The sequence below is a fragment of the Panthera pardus genome, unplaced genomic scaffold (assembly GCF_024362965.1).
Source record: "Panthera pardus isolate Hobbes unplaced genomic scaffold, ASM2436296v1 HiC_scaffold_8, whole genome shotgun sequence".
In the NCBI taxonomy this organism is placed as follows: Eukaryota; Metazoa; Chordata; class Mammalia; order Carnivora; family Felidae; genus Panthera; species Panthera pardus.
Window position 1 is genome coordinate 61,083,962 of NW_026527013.1, and position 19,080 is coordinate 61,103,041.

At 50.3% G+C, this 19,080-nt stretch overlaps 1 protein-coding gene across 1 annotated transcript; it reads right to left on the reverse strand.

Moving 5' to 3' along the window:
* Positions 1-7,854: 7,854 nt before the first annotated feature.
* On the reverse strand, positions 7,855-18,140 carry POLM (DNA polymerase mu). The gene is given in 11 exon segments (XM_053896982.1): positions 7,855-8,094; positions 8,188-8,271; positions 8,343-8,570; positions 8,688-8,805; positions 8,939-9,071; positions 12,240-12,360; positions 14,012-14,083; positions 15,129-15,299; positions 15,449-15,547; positions 16,156-16,342; positions 17,682-18,140. Coding segments are annotated over 11 exon segments (1,479 nt in total). The 5' UTR covers positions 17,858-18,140; the 3' UTR covers positions 7,855-8,004.
* Between the last annotated feature and the right edge of the window lie 940 nt (positions 18,141-19,080).

Here is a 19,080-nt window from a genome sequence, read left to right on the forward strand (position 1 = left end):
ACTCGCAGTTTATGGGTTTGAGCCCTGTGTTGGATTCTGTGCTGACAGCTCAGAGCCTGGAGCCTCCTCCAGATTCTGTGTCTCCCTCTCTCTCTGCCCCTCCTCTGCTTATGCTGTCTCTGTCTCTGTCTCTCTCTCCCTCTCTCTCTCTCTCTCTCTCTCTCTCTCTCTCTCTCTCTGTGTGTGTGTCTCTCAAAAATAAGAGCACCCTCGAGCAAATGGGGGAGAGGCAGGGAGAGAGAATCCCAAGCAGGCTCAACACAGGGCTTGATCTCATGACCGAGAGATCATGACTTGACTGTTATCAAGAGTCAGAAGCTTAAGCAACTGAACCACCCAGGAGCTCCTGTAGATTGCTTTAGATGATGTGGATATTTTAACAATATTAATTCTTCCAGCCCATGAGCATGGAATATCCTTCCATTTGTGTGTCTTCAATTTCTTTCATCAGTATCTTTTAGTGTACAGATCTCTCACTTCCTCGGTTAGATTTACTCCTAGGTCGTTTATTACTTTTTGATGCAATTACACATGGGATTGTTAATTTCTCTGATAGTTGATTGTTAGTGCATAGAAATACAACTGATCTCTGTGTATTGATTTTGCCTCCTGCAACTTTACTGAATCCATTTATTAGTTCTAACAGTTTGGAGGGGTTTTTTGTCATCCCTTTAATGTTTTCCATATATAAGATCATATCATCTCCAAATAGAGGAAGTTTTACTTCTTCTTTTACCAATTGGATGCCTTTCATTTCTTTTTCTTGCCTGATTGCTGTGGCTATGACTTCTAGTACTACATTGAACAAAAGTGGTGAGAGTGGGTATTCTTGTCTTATTCCTGATCTTAATAGGAAAAGCTTTTCTCTGTTAGGAGTAATTAGCTGTGAGCTTATCATATATGGCCTTCACTGTACTGAGATATGTTCCCTCTATATGCATTTTGTTGAGGGTTTTTTAAATCCTAAATCAATGTTAAGTTTTGTCAAATCCTTTTCCTTCATTTATTGAGATGATCATAATTTTTGTCCTTCATTGTATTCATGTGGTGGATCACACTGGCTAATTTGTGGGTGCTGAGTTATCCTTGCATCCGTGGGTTAACTCCCACTTGACTCTGGTGTATGACCCTTTTAATGCATTGTTAAATTCAGTTTGCTAATATTTTGTTGAGGATTTTCACATCCATGTCATCAAGGATAGTTAAGTGTAATTTTTCTTTCCTTAGAGTGTCTTTGTCTGGTTTTAGCATCAGGGTAAAGCTGACCTTATAAAATAAGTTTGAAATTGTTCCTTCCTGTTGTAGTTTTTGGGATAGTTGGAGAAGAATTGGTGTTAATTTTTCTTTAACTGTTTGGTAGAAGCACCAGGACGGTCTGGTCCTGAAATCCTTGTTAGGAGGTTTTTGATTACCAATCTGTTTATTAGTAATTGGTCTGTCCAGATTTTCTGTTTCTTCATGACTCAGTCTTGGTAGGTTGTATGTTTCTAAGAATTTACTCATTTCTTCTAGCTGACCCAGTTTGCTGGTGTTAGTCATCCTTTGTGATCCTTTGTATTTGCATGGTATTAGTTGTAACGTCATTTCTTTCATTTATAATTTTGAGTCCTCTTTTTTTTATTAGTAAAAGTAGCTAATTTGTCTATTTTATATTTTTTTTAAAAAATCTCTTAGTTTTGTTGATCTTTTCTATTATCTCTTTAGACTCTATTTCTACTCTGATCTTTTTATTCCTGTCCTTCTACTAATTTGGGGCTTTTTTTCTAGTTCCTTGAGGTGTAAAGATAGGTCGTTTATTTGAGCTTTTTCTTAATGTAGGCGTTTACTGCTATAAGCTTCCCTCTTAAAACTGCTTTTACAGGGGTGCCTGGGTGGCTCAGTTGGTTGAGCATCCAACTTCGGCTCAGGTCATGATCCCATAGTCCCTGAGTTCAAGCCCCGTGTCGGGCTCTGTGCTGACAGCTCAGAGCCTGGAGCCTGTTTCAGATTCTGTGTGTCCCTCTCTCTCTGACCCTCCTCTGTTCATGTTCTGTCTCTCCCTGTCTCAAAAATAAATAAATGTTAAAAAAAAATTTTTTTTAAACTGCTTTTACTGCATCTGATAGGTTTTGGTATGTTGTATTTCCATTTTATTTGTTTCAAGATATATTTTGTCTTTTTCTTTTTTGACCACTGATTGTTTAGAAGTGTGTTGTTTAATCTCTACATGTTGTGAACTTTCCAAGTTTCTTCTTGTAATTGATTTCTAGTTTCATATCATTATAATCAGAAAAGATGTTTGATAGGACTTCAATCTTCTTGAATTTATTAAGGCCTGTTTTGTGGATATTCTGTATCCTGGAGAATGTCCCATGTGTATTCTGCTGCTGGATGAACTATTGTGTAGATGTCTGTCAGGTCTATCTGGTCTAATGCATAGTTAAGTCTTCTTATTTTCTGTCCATTACTGAAAACGGAGTCTTGAAGTTTGCTGTTACTGTATTCCTGTCTATTTCTCTCATCAGGTCTGTTACTGTTTGCTTTATATATTTAGGTGCTCCTATGTTGGGTACAACAATAATTTTAAATTTTTATTTTATCCTCTTGTTGGATTGACCCCTTTATCATTATATTATGACCTTCTTTGTCTCTTCTTACTGTCTTTGGTCTAAAGTCTATTTTGTCTAATATACCCCTGTTTTCGTTTGGTTTTCGTTTGCATGAAATATCTTTTTCCATCTCTTCACTTTCAGTCTGCTTCCTTAAAACTTAAAGGCAGCTTATAGTTGGTCTTTTTTATAATCCATTCAGCTGCTCTATATCTTTTCATTGGAGAATTTAGTCCATTTACATTTAATTACTTATATTGGGGTGCCTGGGTGGCTCAGTCAGTTGGGCGTCCAGCTTCGGCACAGGTCATGATCTCACAGTCTGTGAGTTCAAACCCTGCATTGGGCTCTGTGCTTACACCTGGGAGCCTGGAGCCTGCTTCAGATTCTGTCTCCCTCTCTCTCTGCCCCTCCTCCGTTCACACTCTGTCTCTCTCAAAAATAAACGTTAAAAATTTTTGTTAAATAATTACTTATAGATACAGTCTTACTATGGCTATTTTGTTCATTGTTTCTGGTTGGTTTGTAATTCCTTCATTCCTTTCTTCCTCTTTCACTCTGTGATTTGATAATTTGCTGCAGTGATATGCTTAGATTAATCTTTTGTGTATCTACTACAGAGTTTGACTTTGTGGTTACCATGAGGGTTACATAGTTTTAACAGTCTATTTTAGGTTGATAATACCTTAGCTTTGAACACATACTAAAGTTCTGTATTTTTACCCCCCCCCCCCCATTTTGGTTTTGATATCACAATTTACCTCTCCTTACATGTTATATCCATTGACAAATTACTATAAATACCTTTGTCTTTTAACCTTTAAGTGAATTATAGATTGGTAAGTGATTTACTCATCACCATTACAATATCAGAGTATTCTGAACTTAACTAGGTATTAACCTTTACCAGTGATAATTATACTTCCATATGCTTTCCTGTTACTAATTAACATCTTCTGTTTCAGCTTGAAGTCCCTTTAATATTTCTTGTAAGGTTGATCTAATGGTGATGAACTCCTTCAAGCTTTTCTGGAAAATTCTTGATCTCTCCTTCAATTCTGAAGGATGATTTTGCCAGGTATGGTATTCTTGACCAGAAGGGCTTTTTTTGGGTTGTTTTGTTTTGTTTCTTTCAGCACTTTGAAAATACCATGACATTCCCTTATGGCCTGAAAAGTTTCTGCTGAGAAATCTGATGGTCTTATGGGAGGTGGGGGTTCCCTTCTATGTAACCAGTTGTTTTTCTCTTACTGCTTTTAATATTCTCTCATTGTCTTTAAATTGTGACAGCTTAATTAAAATGTGTCTTGGTGTGGGTTTCCTTGAATTCATCTTATTGGGAACTCTCTGGGCTTCCTGGATCGGGATAGTTAGTTCTTTCCCAGGTTAGTGAAGTTTTCAGCCATGATTTCTCCAATAAGCCTTCTTTCTCTCTCCTCCTTCTGGGACCCCATAATGTACATTTTGGCCTACTTGAGTAGTGTCCCATAAGCCCCTTAAGCTATCTTCTTTTTCACTTCTTTCTTTTAGCTCCTCTAATTGGATGAATCCCATTGTACTGTCTTCAAGTAAGCTTTTTGTTTTTTTCTTGAGTGAGAGAGAGAGTGCACAAGCTGAGGAGGGGACAGAGGGAGAGAGAGAATCCTAAGCAGTCTCCACACTCAGTGCAGAACCCGACATGGGGTTCAATCACACAACCCTGAGCTGAAATCAAGAGTCAGATGCTCAACTGATTGAACCACCCAGGCACGCCCAAGTCAGCTTTAATTTTTTTTTTTAATTTAAATTCTAGATAGTTAACATACAAGCAATATTGGTTTCAGGAGTAGAATCCAGTGATTCATCTGAGTCAGCTTTATATAGTCTGTTGCCGAACCCCTCTGTTGAATCTCAGTTCCATTACTGTATTCTTCAGCTCTGTGGTTTGTTGGGTATTTTCTTATAATTTTCATGTCTTTGTTGAAATTCTCATTTGTCCATGCATTATTCTCCTGAGCTCAGTGGGCATCTTTATGACCATTATTTTGAACTTTTTATCAGCTAAGTCACTAATCTCCATATCATGAAGGTCTATTTCTGGAGTTTTATCTTGTTCTTTGGTTCGGAACATATTCCTCTGTTCCTTTTCCTTGACTCTGTGTTGATTTCTGTGTACTAGACAAAACAGCCACCTCTCCAAGGTTTGATGGGGGGGGGGGGGTCTCATGAAGGGGATGGACCTTATCCTTCAGCCCAGCCCAAGCTCTCGATTCTCTCAAACTTTCGTGATTGCCCGAGCACCTTCTTTGTTCATAATCGTTCCAGTGGTTGAAAGTGTGCCAAGGCCTGTCAGTGTCCCAGAGGGGAGGCTCAGCCATAGATGTGTGCTAAATTAGAAGCCTGACCCCCAGGCTGCAGCTTTCGTAGACAAACAGGCCTCTTTTGTGGAAGGCCTGGGAGATAGGATTTCGGTCTGCATACTCTGTGCTGAACCCTGGAAGGATAGCTGGTTAAGAATGGTTTCTTTGAACAGGTCTGTGGGGCCCTGCAAATGCAAACCCCACCGGCCACCAGAACCAGGTGATCAAGGGGTATGTCCTCTGGATGCACCAGGTATGTGCATGAGCTCCTTCCAGGGAGACACTGGTGACCCATCTTGATGTGGATATTCTCAGTTTGTCCAGTAGGTAGGAATTGTTCAGCTAGTTTCTGGATTTCTTTTTAGAGGAAATTGCTTCTGTGTTGCAGATTTGGTGTATCCAGAGAAGAAAGTGAGTTCAGGAGCATTCTATATCACTATTTTAGACCTGAACTTGGGGCCTGATCAGCGTGGGCCTGGGAAATGCCAAGGATATCATAGTCAAGGGCCTAGAAGTTGTAAGGTGCTACCATCACGTGTATCTGGAAGCAAACCTCGGTTCTGACTTCAGGGAAGGATATCTTAGCAATGATTTTTTGGATGTCAAATCAAAATGTAACAAAAGCAAAAATAAGTAAGTGGGACATCACACTGAAATTCTTCTGCACAGCAAAGGAAGCAACCAACAAAATGGAAAGGCAACCAACCTATGGAATGGGAGGAAATATTTGCAAATCCTGTATCTGACAAGGGGTTAATATAGAAGTTATATAAAGAACTCATATATTCAATGGCAAAAGCCAAACAATTTGATTAAAAAATGGACAGAGGCACCTGGGTGCCGAAGTGTCCGACTTCGGCTCAGGTCATGATTTCACGGTCCAGGAGTTTGAGCCCCGCGTTGGGCTCTGTGCTGACAGCTCAGAGCCTGGAGCCTGCTTTGGATTCTGTGTCTCCCTCTCTCTCTCTGCCCCTCCCCCACTCACACTCTGTCTCTCTCAAAAAATGAATAAACGTTAAAAAAAATTTTAATAAAAAATGGACAGAAGAACCAAATAGACATTTTCCCAGAGAAGACACACAAATGGCCAACAGACACATGGAAAGATGCTCTAACTCACCAATCATCAGGGAAATGCAAATCAAAACGAGGTATCATCTCACACTTGTTAGGATGGCTATTATCGAAAAGACAAAAGATAAGGGTTCCCTGCTGGCTCAGACAGTAGAGCATGCAACTCTTTTTTTTTTTTTTTTTTTAACGTTTTATTTATTATTTAAGAGACAGAGCATGAGCATGGGAGAGGAGACACAGAACCCAAAGCAGGCTCCAGGCTCTGAACTGTTAGCACAGAGCCCAACGCGGGGCTCAAAACCACAAACCACAAGATCATGACCTGAACCAAAGTTGGACACTTAACCGACTGAGCCACCCAGGCGCCCCAAGTGTGCAACTCTTGATCTCAGGGTTGTGAGTTCAAGCCCCACACTGGGCACGGAGCTTACTTAAAATGAAAATTAGGGGTGCCTAGGTGGTTCAGTTGTGTCCGACCTTTTTTTTTTTGAGAGAGAGACAGAGTGGGAGAGGAGCAGAGAGAGGGAGAATTTTTGAGACAGACAGAGTGGGAGAGGAGCACAGAGAGGGAAGGAGAGAATCCTAAGCAGGCTCGGCACCTTCAGCACAGAGCCCGATGCAGGGCTCGAACTCACAAACCATGAGATCATGACCTGAGCCGAAACTGAGTTGGATGCTTAACCAACTGAGCCACCCAGGCGCCCCTGTCTGACTCTTGATTTTGGCTCAGGTCATGATCCCTGGGTTGTGAGTTTGAGCCCTGGGTCAGGCTCTGTGCTGACAGCACAGAGGAAGGGAAGGCAGGGAAGCCTGTCCTACTGCCCACAGGAGGAGGGTCCTTGTCCTGGCACCAGCCCAGCCCGTGAGAAACCACCACCCCGAACTCCGAATTTCCATCGGACTTTCATACATGACAGCCCTTCCCAAAGGGAAGGCTGTTCCTCCTGTTCCCATCTTTTGGTTTTATCAGGTTACTTGTCCTAGGTTACTGTCCCTCAGTCATTCCCAAGTAAACAAACCTGTTTTGCTGGCACAATAACTGGCTGTTTTATTTCCAGGGCTCGCAAGGTGGAGGGGAATGGGTGTACACAGGGACACCAAAAAGAATCAATTTGTCTGCATGTTATTTAAAAAAATATTTTTTAACGCAGCGAGTGGTCAGGAAAGTCCTCAACTGACAGAGACCTGAGTCAGGAGAGGACTTCTAGTGGAAGGTCCTGTGGCAAAGGCACAGGCCTGGGGATTTGAGGAGCAGAGAACACTGCATGGCCAAGGCCCCTCCAGGAAAGGCTGAGACCTGCCCTGGCCTCGCGGGTGTCTGGGGCAGTTCACATGGGCACCGGGGCAGGAAGGCACCTGGCTCAAAGCAGTGGGAGAGCAGACGAGGCCAGTGGTCAGGGGTGGCCAGGGCTCTGGGGGCCACTGTGAGGCTCTGGAATCGCTGAGCACGAGTGTGCGCCTGGAGCAACGAGGGGTGCGACAGGACCTGCTGACAAAGGCCTTCTGAGAACAGACCTTAGAAGAGCAGAGGCAGAGACAGGAAGCCTGGCTGGAAGGTGGTAGACGGGCCCTGGAAATTCTCTCCCTGCCCCCAGCTCCTACCTCTGGGCCCTGTCCTCCCCAGTGGCTGGCCACACAGCAGGTGGACAACCCCCCCACCCCCACCACACAAAGCACTTGCCATCCACCACCTCAAGTTCCACAACCAGCCCACAGAGAAGGTGCCTTCAGGTCCTCACTGACCCAGGGTCACACAGCCCTGCCCCCGACCAACACCCAGCAGGATGGGCCTCTGCACAGAATCAGCACCACGCCCCCTGGGCAGCCAGCAGCACAAAAAAAACAGAGCTTGGTTTGTTACGTGTGCTCATTTCATTATATCCGGGCCTGGGTGTGGGGTGAGGACTTGGGGCCACAGTGCATCTTTGCCCTGGAGACCTCCAGCGGCCGAGGTCATCCACAGGGCCTGCCTCTCCAGAGAGCAGACTGGGCCAGCGGCTGGGTCAGGCATTTCTCTGCTCTGGGGTAAGGTACTCCAGGCCCAGGTGTCTGAAGATGTCTTTCTCCGAAGAAGCCGCATGGAAATGTTTCTTCTGCAACAGGAGCCGGAGCCTTAGTGCCAGTGGGGGTGGGGAGGGGGGGCGGGGCCAGGGGCGGGGCCAGGCCGTTCCCTCCCAGCAACACACCTGCTGGGGGTCAAACAGCCCATGGCTGTTCAGCCACAGCCCTCTCTCCTTCCGGCTGAAGCGGCGCAGCTCCCGCTGGAAATGCTGCAGAAAGCGAGGCTGTATGGGGGCCCCTGACGGGAGGCCCCGCCCAGCCCCAGTAGCAAGCCCCCTACCTTCGAGCCGGTCCAGCCCAGCAGGGCGTAGGGGAACTGGCTGGCAGGGACCACCACCAGGTCCACCCGCACGGCCCTCCGGGCGCCCCCCACAGCAGCCCCTGGGGGTGAAGGCAGGCAGAAGATACAGAAGGTCCTCTCAAAGCCGTCCATGGCGTGGTTCTGCCGGGGCGGGCAGGCGGCATCTGCACAGTGGCCGTGGTGGTGCTGGTGGTACAGGACAAGGCCCTGGGGGAGGAGCAGGTGTGGCGGGGGTTCGCGGTGCCGGGCGGGGGGGGGGGGGGGGTGGGGAGGGGACCCGGGTCCCGGCAGAGCCCCCAGGGTAGGCAGCAGGCAGCTCCTCACCTGACTCTGCAGGCTGTGCATCACTCTGGACAGCAGCCCTGCCTCCCGGCCCTCCTGGGGGTGGGTGAGGAGGAAATCCACGTCGTGGCCCTGCAACTTGCCCCTGAGGGGGCCTGCTCTGAGTTCGGGCCAACACAGGATATGTGGGCCTCCTGTTGTCCCCGGTCCCACTAGTGCGGGAAGGCCCACCTCTGTGGCCCCCTCCTCAGGCGCCTTCACTGGGGTGGGAGGGGCAGGTCAGACCCCCTTACCTCCGAAAGCCGCCGGCCAGCGTGACGGTGGCCCCGGGAAGGATGTGCCCCACGGCTGCCTCCACCACCCGCTGCAGGGCCTCCACTTGGGGTCGCTGGAGCGGCACACTCAGGTCCTGGTAGTGCCGGAGTCCTGTGGGCAGTGCGGCTCTCCTGACCTTCTCAACCCCACTGTCTTGCTCTCCACTGTCCCCTCCTCCCTTTTAAATAGTAAACTTTTATTCAGAGGAAACTGCAGATTCACATGTAGTTGGAAGAAATGACAGAAACCCCTGAGCCCCCTGCCCAGTTCTCCCCAATGGGAGCATCTTGCAGAACTTTCTCCATCCCATCAGGAGGCTGATGTAAGTGCACTCACGACGCAGTCTACCTCTTTGAATGCCTTGGTTTTCCCATCCATAAAATGGCCCAGAAAGCGATAAACACGTGAAGAAGGTGGCTCTGCCACTCAGGAACCCCTCACTGTAGTCCTATCTCCCCGCCCCCCCCTCCATGGGAGTGTCACTGGCCTTTCTACACAATGAGAAGTCTAAGTGGGGAGTAACAGCATGTGGCCAGGCTAAGTGCTGCTGGCGGTTCCATCTCTCTGGCACCATGGGGAGAGGGGACTGAGTGCAGTCAATGATGATATCACTTAATGTTCCACTGGACACGTGACTCCATGGGTCTCACCTCCTGTGGACCGACCAGGCAACCCTCCCACGACCCTCAGCCCGAGGGAAGATGTTCAAAGAAGTGGTGGGTGCTGGGCTGCGGAACAATTCGAATGGGGCCCCCACCCCGGGCCACATGGAGAGGACAGAGACACTGATTAACACCTACTCCCCACTGGCCTCACAAAGAGGAGCTCACAGAGCCCCATGATTTGTGGAGAATGTCACCAAGGCTCAGAGAAGTTAAGTCTCAGGGCCATGGTCACCTACCTAGTAAGCTGCAGAGACAGGACTCAAACCCAAGCCTGACAAACTCTCAAGTTCATGTTCATTCCACCACATGGTGCCACCTCCCATGCAAGCCCTGTACTGAGCCTCTCCTGCCACACAAGTCCCCATGCCATCACCTAGTGGGCCAGGGCCCCATGCTAGCAAGGTGTGCACAGGGCACAGACACAGCCTCCCTTTCCTGGAATCAGAAGTAAGGGGTCTGCAATCCCCATCAAAATAACACCAGCATTCTTCACACAGCTAGAACAAACATTCCTAAAATTTGTATGTAACCAGAAAGACCCTGAATAGCCAAAGTAATTTTGAAAAAGAAAACCAAAGCTGGAGGCATCACAATCTCGGACTCGGAGCTGTATTACAAAGCTGTAGTCATTAAGACAGTATGGTACTGCCACAAAAACAGACACTCAGATCAATGGAACAGAATAGAGAACCCAGAAATGGACATTCTCTATGGTCAACTCATCTTCAATGAAGCAGGAAAGAATACCCAATGGAAAAACAGTCTCTTCAGCAAAAGGTGTTGGGAAGACGGGACAGCAACATGCAGAAGAATGAAGCTGTATCACTTTCTTACATCATACACAAAAATAAACTCAAAATGGGTGAATAAATGTGAGAAAGGAAACCATTAAATTCCTACAGGAGAAAACAGGCAGCAACCTCTTTAACCTCGGCTGCAGCAACTTCTTATTCAACACGTCTCCGGAGGCAAGGGAAACAAAAGCAAAAATGAACTATTGGGACCTCATCAAGATAAAAGCCTTCTGCACAGCGAAGGAAACAGTCAGCAAAACTAAAAGGCAATCAATTGAATATGAGAAGATATTTTCAAATGACATATCAGATAAAGGATTAGGATCCAAAAATCTATAAAGAACTTATCAAATTCAACACCCAAAAAACAAATAATCCAGTGAAGAAATGGCCAAAAGACATGAATAGACACTTTTCCAAAGAAGACATCCAGATGGCCAACAGACACATGAAAAGATGCTCAACATCACTCATCATCAAGGAAATACAAATCAAAACCACAATGAGATACCACCTCACACCTGTCAGAATGGCTAACATTAACAACTCAGGCAACAACAGATGTTGGTGAAGATGCAGAGAAAGAGGATTTCTTTTGCATTGTTGGTGGGAATGCAAACTGGTGCAGCCACTCTGGAAAACAGTTTGGAGGTTCCTCAAATAATTAAAAATAGAACTACTCTACAACCCAGCAAGTGCACTACTGGGAATTTATTCAAAGGATACAAAAATGCGGTTTTGAAGGGACACACGCACCCCAATGTTTATAGCAGCACTTTTATTTGTTTTTTGTTGTTTTTTTTTTGTTTTGTTTTGTTTTTATTTTTGGGACAGAGAGAGACAGAGCATGAACGGGGGAGGGGCAGAGAGAGAGGGAGACACAGAATCGGAAACAGGCTCCAGGCTCCGAGCCATCAGCCCAGAGCCTGACGCGGAGCTCGAACTCACAGACCGCGAGATCGTGACCTGGCTGAAGTTGGACGCTTAACCGACTGCGCCACCCAGGCGCCCCTATAGCAGCACTTTTAATAGCCAAAGTATGGAAAGAGCCTGAATGTCCAACAACGGATGAATGGATAAAGAAGATGTGATTTATATATACGATGGAGTATTACTCAGCTATCAAAAAGAATGAGATCTTACCATTTACAACAACATGGATGGAACTAGAGTGTATTTTGCTAAGTGAAATAAGTCAGAAAAAGACAAATATCACAATTTCACTCATAGGTTGAATTTGAGAAACACAACAGATGAACATAGGAGAAGGGAAGGGAAAGTAAGATAAAAACAGAGAAGGAGACAAATAGTAAGAGACTTTTAAATACAGAGAACAAACTGAGAGTTGCTGGAGGGGAGGTGGTAGATGGGCTAGAAGGGGATGGTCATTAAGGAGAGGGTGCCTATAGGGAAGAGCACTGGGTGTTATAAGTAAGTGATTAATCACTACATTCTATTCCTGAAATCATTATTACACTATATATTAACTAACTTGGATTTAAATTAAAAAAAAAAAAAAAAAAAGGAGAAGCAGTAAGAAGTAGTAAGGGGCCTGGTCCAGATCCGAGTTCCACTAGGAGGCCTCAATGTCACAGCAGCTACTGTGACCATCACTGTTCACTGCAAAAGGGCTGCAGTGGATCCAGACTCCACTGGGTGGAGACCCAGGGAGGCCACCAGAGAGGCCTGCCTGCCACCATGGCCCTTTGCACTGACCCCATTCCCTGCCATCCAGGCAGTCATCCGCACATGCCCTGTGTCCATGCTGAGGGTGCCATGGTGTGGGAGCCCAGGGTCCTGTCCTTTCTCACAGGGCTCACCTGCTTTCTGCTGCTGGGTCAGCCTCTGGGGCTGCTCTTGGAGGCTGTCGAGGGTCCGCAGCCCTTCTCAGTACCACCGGTCAGCAGTCTTTACCCCAACCCCGAAGATCCCGGTGAAAAGCTGTTTGGGGCATGAGCGCAGCATGGTCAGGAGCAGAGCCCTTTCAGAAGATGCAGACAGCAGCAGCAGTCTGTGAAGGGGGTGCTGTCCCAGGCCAGCACCGCCACAGCGTCTCACTAGGGCCTCACTGAGCCCCACCCCGTGGCCTGGCAGGTGCCGTCCCTACTCACAGTTCTCAAGTGTGAGCAAGCTGCCCGAGGCCACACAGTGACAGTACAGACAGGATCCAATCCCCGAGCCCAGCTATGCAGCCCAGCCTCACGGTGCACAGCACAAAGAGACCCCGTGTGTACCTCCCCCAGAGGGCCTCGGTCTCCCTAGAACCCGCAGCTCCAGCCTGTGATTCCAGCATCCCACACAGACAGCTCACAGCTCCCATCCAGTGGCCGCTCCCACCTAAGAGCAATCGGAGCCTCCCCTCGTTCTGCTCCTCAGCAAACACCAAAACAACAGGCAGTTAACAACCAGAGGGTCGTTGTAGCAGGAGCTGGAGGAAATGCAAGCCTGGGGCTGGAAGACAGACATGGGAGCCCACCTCCTGCCGGGGACTGCCTGCCACACGGGGCTCCCACACAGGGCGGCCCGGACCCCAGCCCCAGCCCATCACCTCTTTCCTCCCCAACCACAGCTTGTCAGTCAGAGGTGGGCACCTGCCCTGTGCCAGCCAATCCCCTCCCTGGGGATTTCTGGAACTGAAACAGAAGGTCCGGCCTGGGCAGTGGTGGAGGCTGTAACCCATGGAAAGGGAACCTTCTGAGGCCAGGTCTCAACCAGCAGAGCAGCCAGCGTGCAGAATAGGGGAAGTACCCGGCAGCAAGTGGATCCTTAGGCCCTGCTTCCTGCAGGACGGCTGCAGCCCTGCCCTTCTTGGGCTATGCTGCCCACTCTTCCCTTGATCCCCTGAACCAAGAGCACCAGCTGGGTCCTGCCAGAAAAAAATGCTCAGAACAACCTAACCTATTGCTTTATGACTACAAACTTCTAATCGTTAACCCACCTCTCTGCTGGCCTGGGTGACCTCTGGGTGCCCAGGGAGAGGTGAGGGCCCTGCCTTCTGTCAGTGCTCATCCACTAACTCCCATGTGGCCCATACACTCCCGTCCTCTGCCTACCTGGGGCCTTCCGTGTGTCACATGTGGCTCTGGTCCCTCTCTGAAGCCCCCACTGCCCCTCACAACATTCTGGGCCACCTCCCGGAGCATCGTGACCCACTCCCCCAACAGGTTGCTGATGCGACAGGTGTCAACAGGTCAGATGGGAACAGCGGAAGATGCACTGTGGACACGAGGAGACCGTGCAAGGGTGAGTGGCCCTGCGACACCCAGGAGGTGGTTACATTTTGTCCAGTTTGCTCTGTTTAAGATGCCAGAGCATACAACATGCTTGAGAACACCCCACGGATGGTCCAATCAGAGCAGATGGTACTGAGTGATCTAGAAAATTCCCTGTGCTAAAAACAAGCTTCTCCAGGCCCCACTCTGTTTGGCTGCCTCGTGCGTATCAGGTGTCAACTTAGCTGCCACTTCCTCAGTGAGACCTTCTCTGACCCCTGGGTGCCCCTGCTGGCCTCCCGTCCGTGGCTGGAGCTGTGCTGTCACCTGAGGGAGGGCCACGGGCTCCATGTGCCCACCAGGGTCTGCCCCACACGTACCTTCATGGTCTGGTACCTCTCTGAGCATCGGATTCTCTCCACCTCCTCACATACTCCCCGTGCCAGCACTTCCTGGGGAACAAAGCAGAACAGTCAGCCTGACTGGAGACAAGAGCTGGGGCCCAGGCAGCAGGCGGAACCCCAACACTCCACAGGGCAGTTTCATCCAGTCAGGATGCAGGGGGACTTGGAGGAGAGACTGTGCCCAGGAAGCCACCAAATCTCCTGGCCTCAAAGCCCCTCGGCCCAGGGACAGGCCAGCTCTCAAATGAGTTACAAGTCCCAGGACAGGGAAACCATCACTTTTCTCTCTTTTTTTAAAGTTTATTTACTTATTTTGAGAGACAGTGTGAGCAGGAGAGGGTCAGAGAGAGAGGGTCCCAAACAGGCTCTGCACTGTCCGCAGGGCTCAAACCCACAAACCATGAGGTCATGACCTGAGCTGAAACCAAGAGTCAGACGCTCAACCAACTTAGCCACCCAGGCGCCCCAAACACTGCTTTTCAAAACACAGGCGGTGCATTCAATGAGACTTCCTTTAAAAGTTTAACTGAATTCAAAAGTCTTTTTGTCACAGTATATTCTCTCAGTGATAAGTGTACAAAAAGATATTTTAACATTTTGGGTCCTTACTTTGTTGTTGTTGTTTTAAATTTTTTTTAATGTTTATTTTTGAGAGAGAGAGGGAGAAAACATGTTAGCAGGGGAGGGGCAGAGAGAGAGGGAGACACAGAATTTGAAGCAGGCTCCAGGCTCTGGGCTGTCAGCACAGAGTTCGTTGAGCCCACGAACCATGAGATCATGACCTGAGCCAAAGTCGGACACTTAACCAACTGAGCCCCCCAGGTGCCCCAAATACTTTGTGTTTTAAGAAGTGGTGCTTATAGTCATGGGTTCTCTTCTACCGTCCTGGACAGCTGGGCCAATGCCAACAGTGCCAGCTACCAGTCCTGTCCGGTCCCTCTCAGCCACATCGTGTGGCCCCAATTTACAGATGAGGAATCTGAGCAGAGGGTGACCTGCCTCAGCCTGGAAATCTCCATGGCTGGACTTAACCACCAACCGTCTGCACTCCCTCCTCTCCTCAACCACCCTGCTAAGGGTGGTGAACACCTACCTGGATGACCCTGCAGGAATGTTCTCCAAAGTGGGGCAGCCCCTGCAGCTGGCTCACGGCTGTGACCCGGCTCGGAAGGGCCTTGAGCACCGAGGCTGCTCTGTAGAAGGAGAGGAAGCGGCCTTCACTGCCCTCAAAGCCAGCCGCCTCCGCCAGCATCTCCAGAGGCTCCTGCGAGGAGGGGGCCTGGGTGAGGGGAAGGGTACCCCACCCCACCCTCCCTTCCACCACCCGTCCCCAGGCTGGGGCAGGGCAGAGTGGCAGTGCTCACAGGAACAGGCCTGGGCCCATCCCAGGGAGGCTGGGAGCCCAGGGCTCACCGTGAGGCTGCTGTTGTGGTGTGTGAGGGGTGTGGGGCGCTGGCAGGCATACTGTGGCATCCATACTGAGCCTGGCAGCCCTTTCCCGGGCATGGCCACCTGCAGATGGGCAATACAGAGGCCACTTGGAGGCTGCGGGGCTTGCGGGGCCGGCTCCCAGGACAGAAGGCGTAGAGCAGCCCTGCCCTGCAGAGCAGGCGGAGGAGGGCTCCTCAGGCCAGAGTAGCAGCTCCCGCGGAGGATGGAGGACATTTCCTGTCGTTGCACATGCAGCCTGTGCTCCACTTCCCCAGCCCTCTCTGTCACGTGGCTCAGAGTGCTGGTCACTCCACCTCATAGACAGGGACGTGGGGCTCGAACATGGAGAGCCTGGCTCTGAGTCCATCCCCTCACCCCAGCTCTGCTCACCAGGAAGCACCAAGGCAGACAGAAGCCACAGACACACAGCACCTGAGGACGGCGTCCCGCTGTCTCACGAGGAGGTACCATCTCACTACTTGAGCAAGAAAGGCCTGAATATGCTAAAAACAGGTGTATCCCAAGAGCTTATGCCAGGTGACAGCAGAAGCCAGGATGGCCTGGCCTCCCAGGGTCCCCGGTGGCCTGCGCTGAGCCCTCCTGCCCATTTCGTCTAACGGCAGCCGGTGATGACACTTCACCTGACCCGCCGGGCGAGGCCTGCCCCTGTGGCCCTCCCCCCAGCTCACCTCCAGGCAGTGCCGGGGCTCCACAGGCACGGGCTCCCCAGCTGCCATGCTTTCCGTGAACCAGCTTATGTCCAGCAGCACTGGGCTGGTGCGGCCCTGCGGAGAGCCTGCCACCGCCCTGTGCTCCTTCCAGGTGCTGGCCTCCTCCGCTGAGGTCTGTTCCATCACCACATGTGTCACCTCAGAGCTGGGCAGAGAGAGGGGAGGGGGTGATGCCCAGAGGTCCTTCCTGCTTCGCTCTACACCTCCTGGCCTTTGCCCCTCTCCCCTCTGCCTGGTGCGCACCCACTCATTCCTCAAATGTCACGTCCTCAGAGAACCTCTTCTGGCACGTCAACCCCTCTGGCGCTCCAGGACCCCACAGAGCCGTGCCTGTCTGCTCCACCTGTGACTGTAAGCCCAGTCCAGGGTCGTGTCCACTCGTCTGTCTGCCTCTCCTCTGACCCCTGAGAAAGTTCTTCTCTAGTGGGCAGGACCAGTGGGTCTCCATCTAAGTGCTTGGGACCCAGACTGCTGGGGTTTGAACCCCAGCTCTGCCACATACATGCTGCATGCCCCTGAGCACATCCCTTTTCCCTGCCCTGATTTCCTCCTCTTTAAAGAAGATAACAACATATCCACTGGGTAGGGTTGTTACAAAGATTAGACAAGCTAATAAGCAAAAGGTCTTAGCATCCAGTACATTAAACACGCCTCCAGAGTGGGTCTAACCACTGAAAATGGTTAATTCACTTAAAAAAAAAAAAAGCTGCAGGAGGACTGGATCTTTCCACTTCAAACCTATGGGAACCGCAGTTCTTTAATCTCAGCCTGTCATTATCGCTGCTCTTGGACCTCCCTCAAGTCACTTTCTCAGCCCCGAGGAGTGACGTCACTTTGGCTAAGGGGGCAAGATGAACTCACGTAGAGCAGAAGGCTGTTAGCCACTGATACCCTTAACCCCACGCACCCCTATGGCTCTTTACAAGGCCTCTCTCTGGTAGACGTTCTCTTCTTGTCCTACAGAACACTCCTGGCCCTAACTACAGCACCCTTTCATAGAAGAGGATATTGAGAGAAAAGCCACGTGAGCATGAAGTTCCAGGGTTAACTTGGAATCCAAAAACCTCAGGTGCCCCTCTGCCCTGGGGGGTCAGCTGCCAGGTGAGTCGTTTTAGATCTCAATATCCTCAGCTGTAAAGAAACACCTTTTGTGAAAGTGACTGGTCACGTGCAAAGTTCTGAGCACTAGCAATTTGTGCTTAGGCCCTCACACCACGCAGCAGTGTCCTCTGGGCGCGACAGTATGGCAATACCCACACAGGCGACACTGTCCGCTGTAAGCGCCACACCCTCCCCGCGCTCCTCCTGCGACGCCCCCCACTAAGGCGCCCCGGGCAGGTGCCATCCCCCAGGCATCCCAAAGCAGGAGCCTCCAGAAGCTGGGCCCCCGAGGAATACCCGGGTCAGCGTCCCCGAAGGCGCCCCGGGCAGGAGCCCTCGGGCAGGTGCTGCTCTGGGCCACAAGCTCGTCCACGACCGCGCACCTGTAGGCATCCAGGACCCGGAAGCCCTTGGAGAGGGCCAGGCGCGTGAGGAAGGCCCGGCGGCTGCGACCCATGCGCGGCTCGGCCAGGTAGATGGCAATGCCGGGGAAGCGCGCCGTGGAGGGGACAGGACCGCCAGGGGACCCGACCCACGCTCGCCGCCGCTTCGGAAGCATCCTGGCTCTGGCCGCGGGCGGGCGCCGGAAAGAAGGCACGCGGAAGTCGTAAGGAAGGCGGCGGAGGCTGGCTGGAAGGGGAAGCGGCACCTAGCGGTCTCGTGCGAGCCGGTCCAGCCGCAGGCAACTTAGGCCCCTAGAAGCGCTGTGTAGGCCCCCAGGCTCCCAACGAGTTCCGCGCGCGCGACGCCCCTCCTCCATGCCATTAGCACCAGAGGACACGCCTTTTACTTAAATGACTCGAGGAGCGCCTAGAGCCGCCCGGGGACGACCCGGAAGAGCGCCGGCGTTGGGGCGGGGCCGAGAAGCGCGGAGGGGGCGGGGCTAGGGGCGGGGCCGGGGAGAGGGAAGGCCAGGGCTGGGTGGGGCGGGGCTGGAGAGCTCGGAGGCGGGGCGTGGGGGCGGGTCCAGTGATGTGGGGGTGGGGCTATAAAGGGCAGAAACTGGCTTGGGGCGGAGCCATGGAATGTGGAAGCGGAGCTAGGGGCGGGACCCGCGGGGGTCGACGGGGGTGGGCGGAGCCGGCGACCGCAGTGGGCAGGGCCAGGCGGGGGTCCTCCTGCACCTGGCGACGCGGAGCCGGGTGGAAGGTGAGGGTGGAGGGCTTCAAACCCGGGAAGGTTTTCCAGTCCAGCGGCGTTGGTACCACTGACCGGCCATTCGGAAAAATAGAAGTTGGCTCCCTCCGTCCTTAACACCGAAATGCAATCCAGATGGATCAAACATCCAAACCTAAAAAAGAAACCAGAAAAACGTCTTGAAAAGTCCACGAATGTTTTCATAGTCTGTCACGATAAACCTGGAGACACGGAGGAAAAAGAGTGATAAGCTTGACCACATTCGCATTTTAAATGTGTTAAAAATTATAATCAAAAGGCAAACCCCGGGGAAAATATTTGCGATGTATTTTGAAATTGTCTAATTCCTGTAATTGTGAAACTATCCACAGATAAATAAGAAAAAGACAGTGATCTAATGGAAAAATCGGCAGGAACACTGGGAGGAATGCCACAGAAGAAACACTACTCAGTAAACTCCCACCGGATTGCCTGACCTGGGCACTTGTCAGATGTGAGGGGACTGGCACTTTGTAGAAAGGACTTCTTGGAAGCCTATTTGGCAACCATATCCAACAAAATGAAAACAAAAATCACACCCAGCAATGCCTTTTCCAACATAGGGATTCTTTTGATTGTCTAGATCAGGCTGGGACAGCTGACATC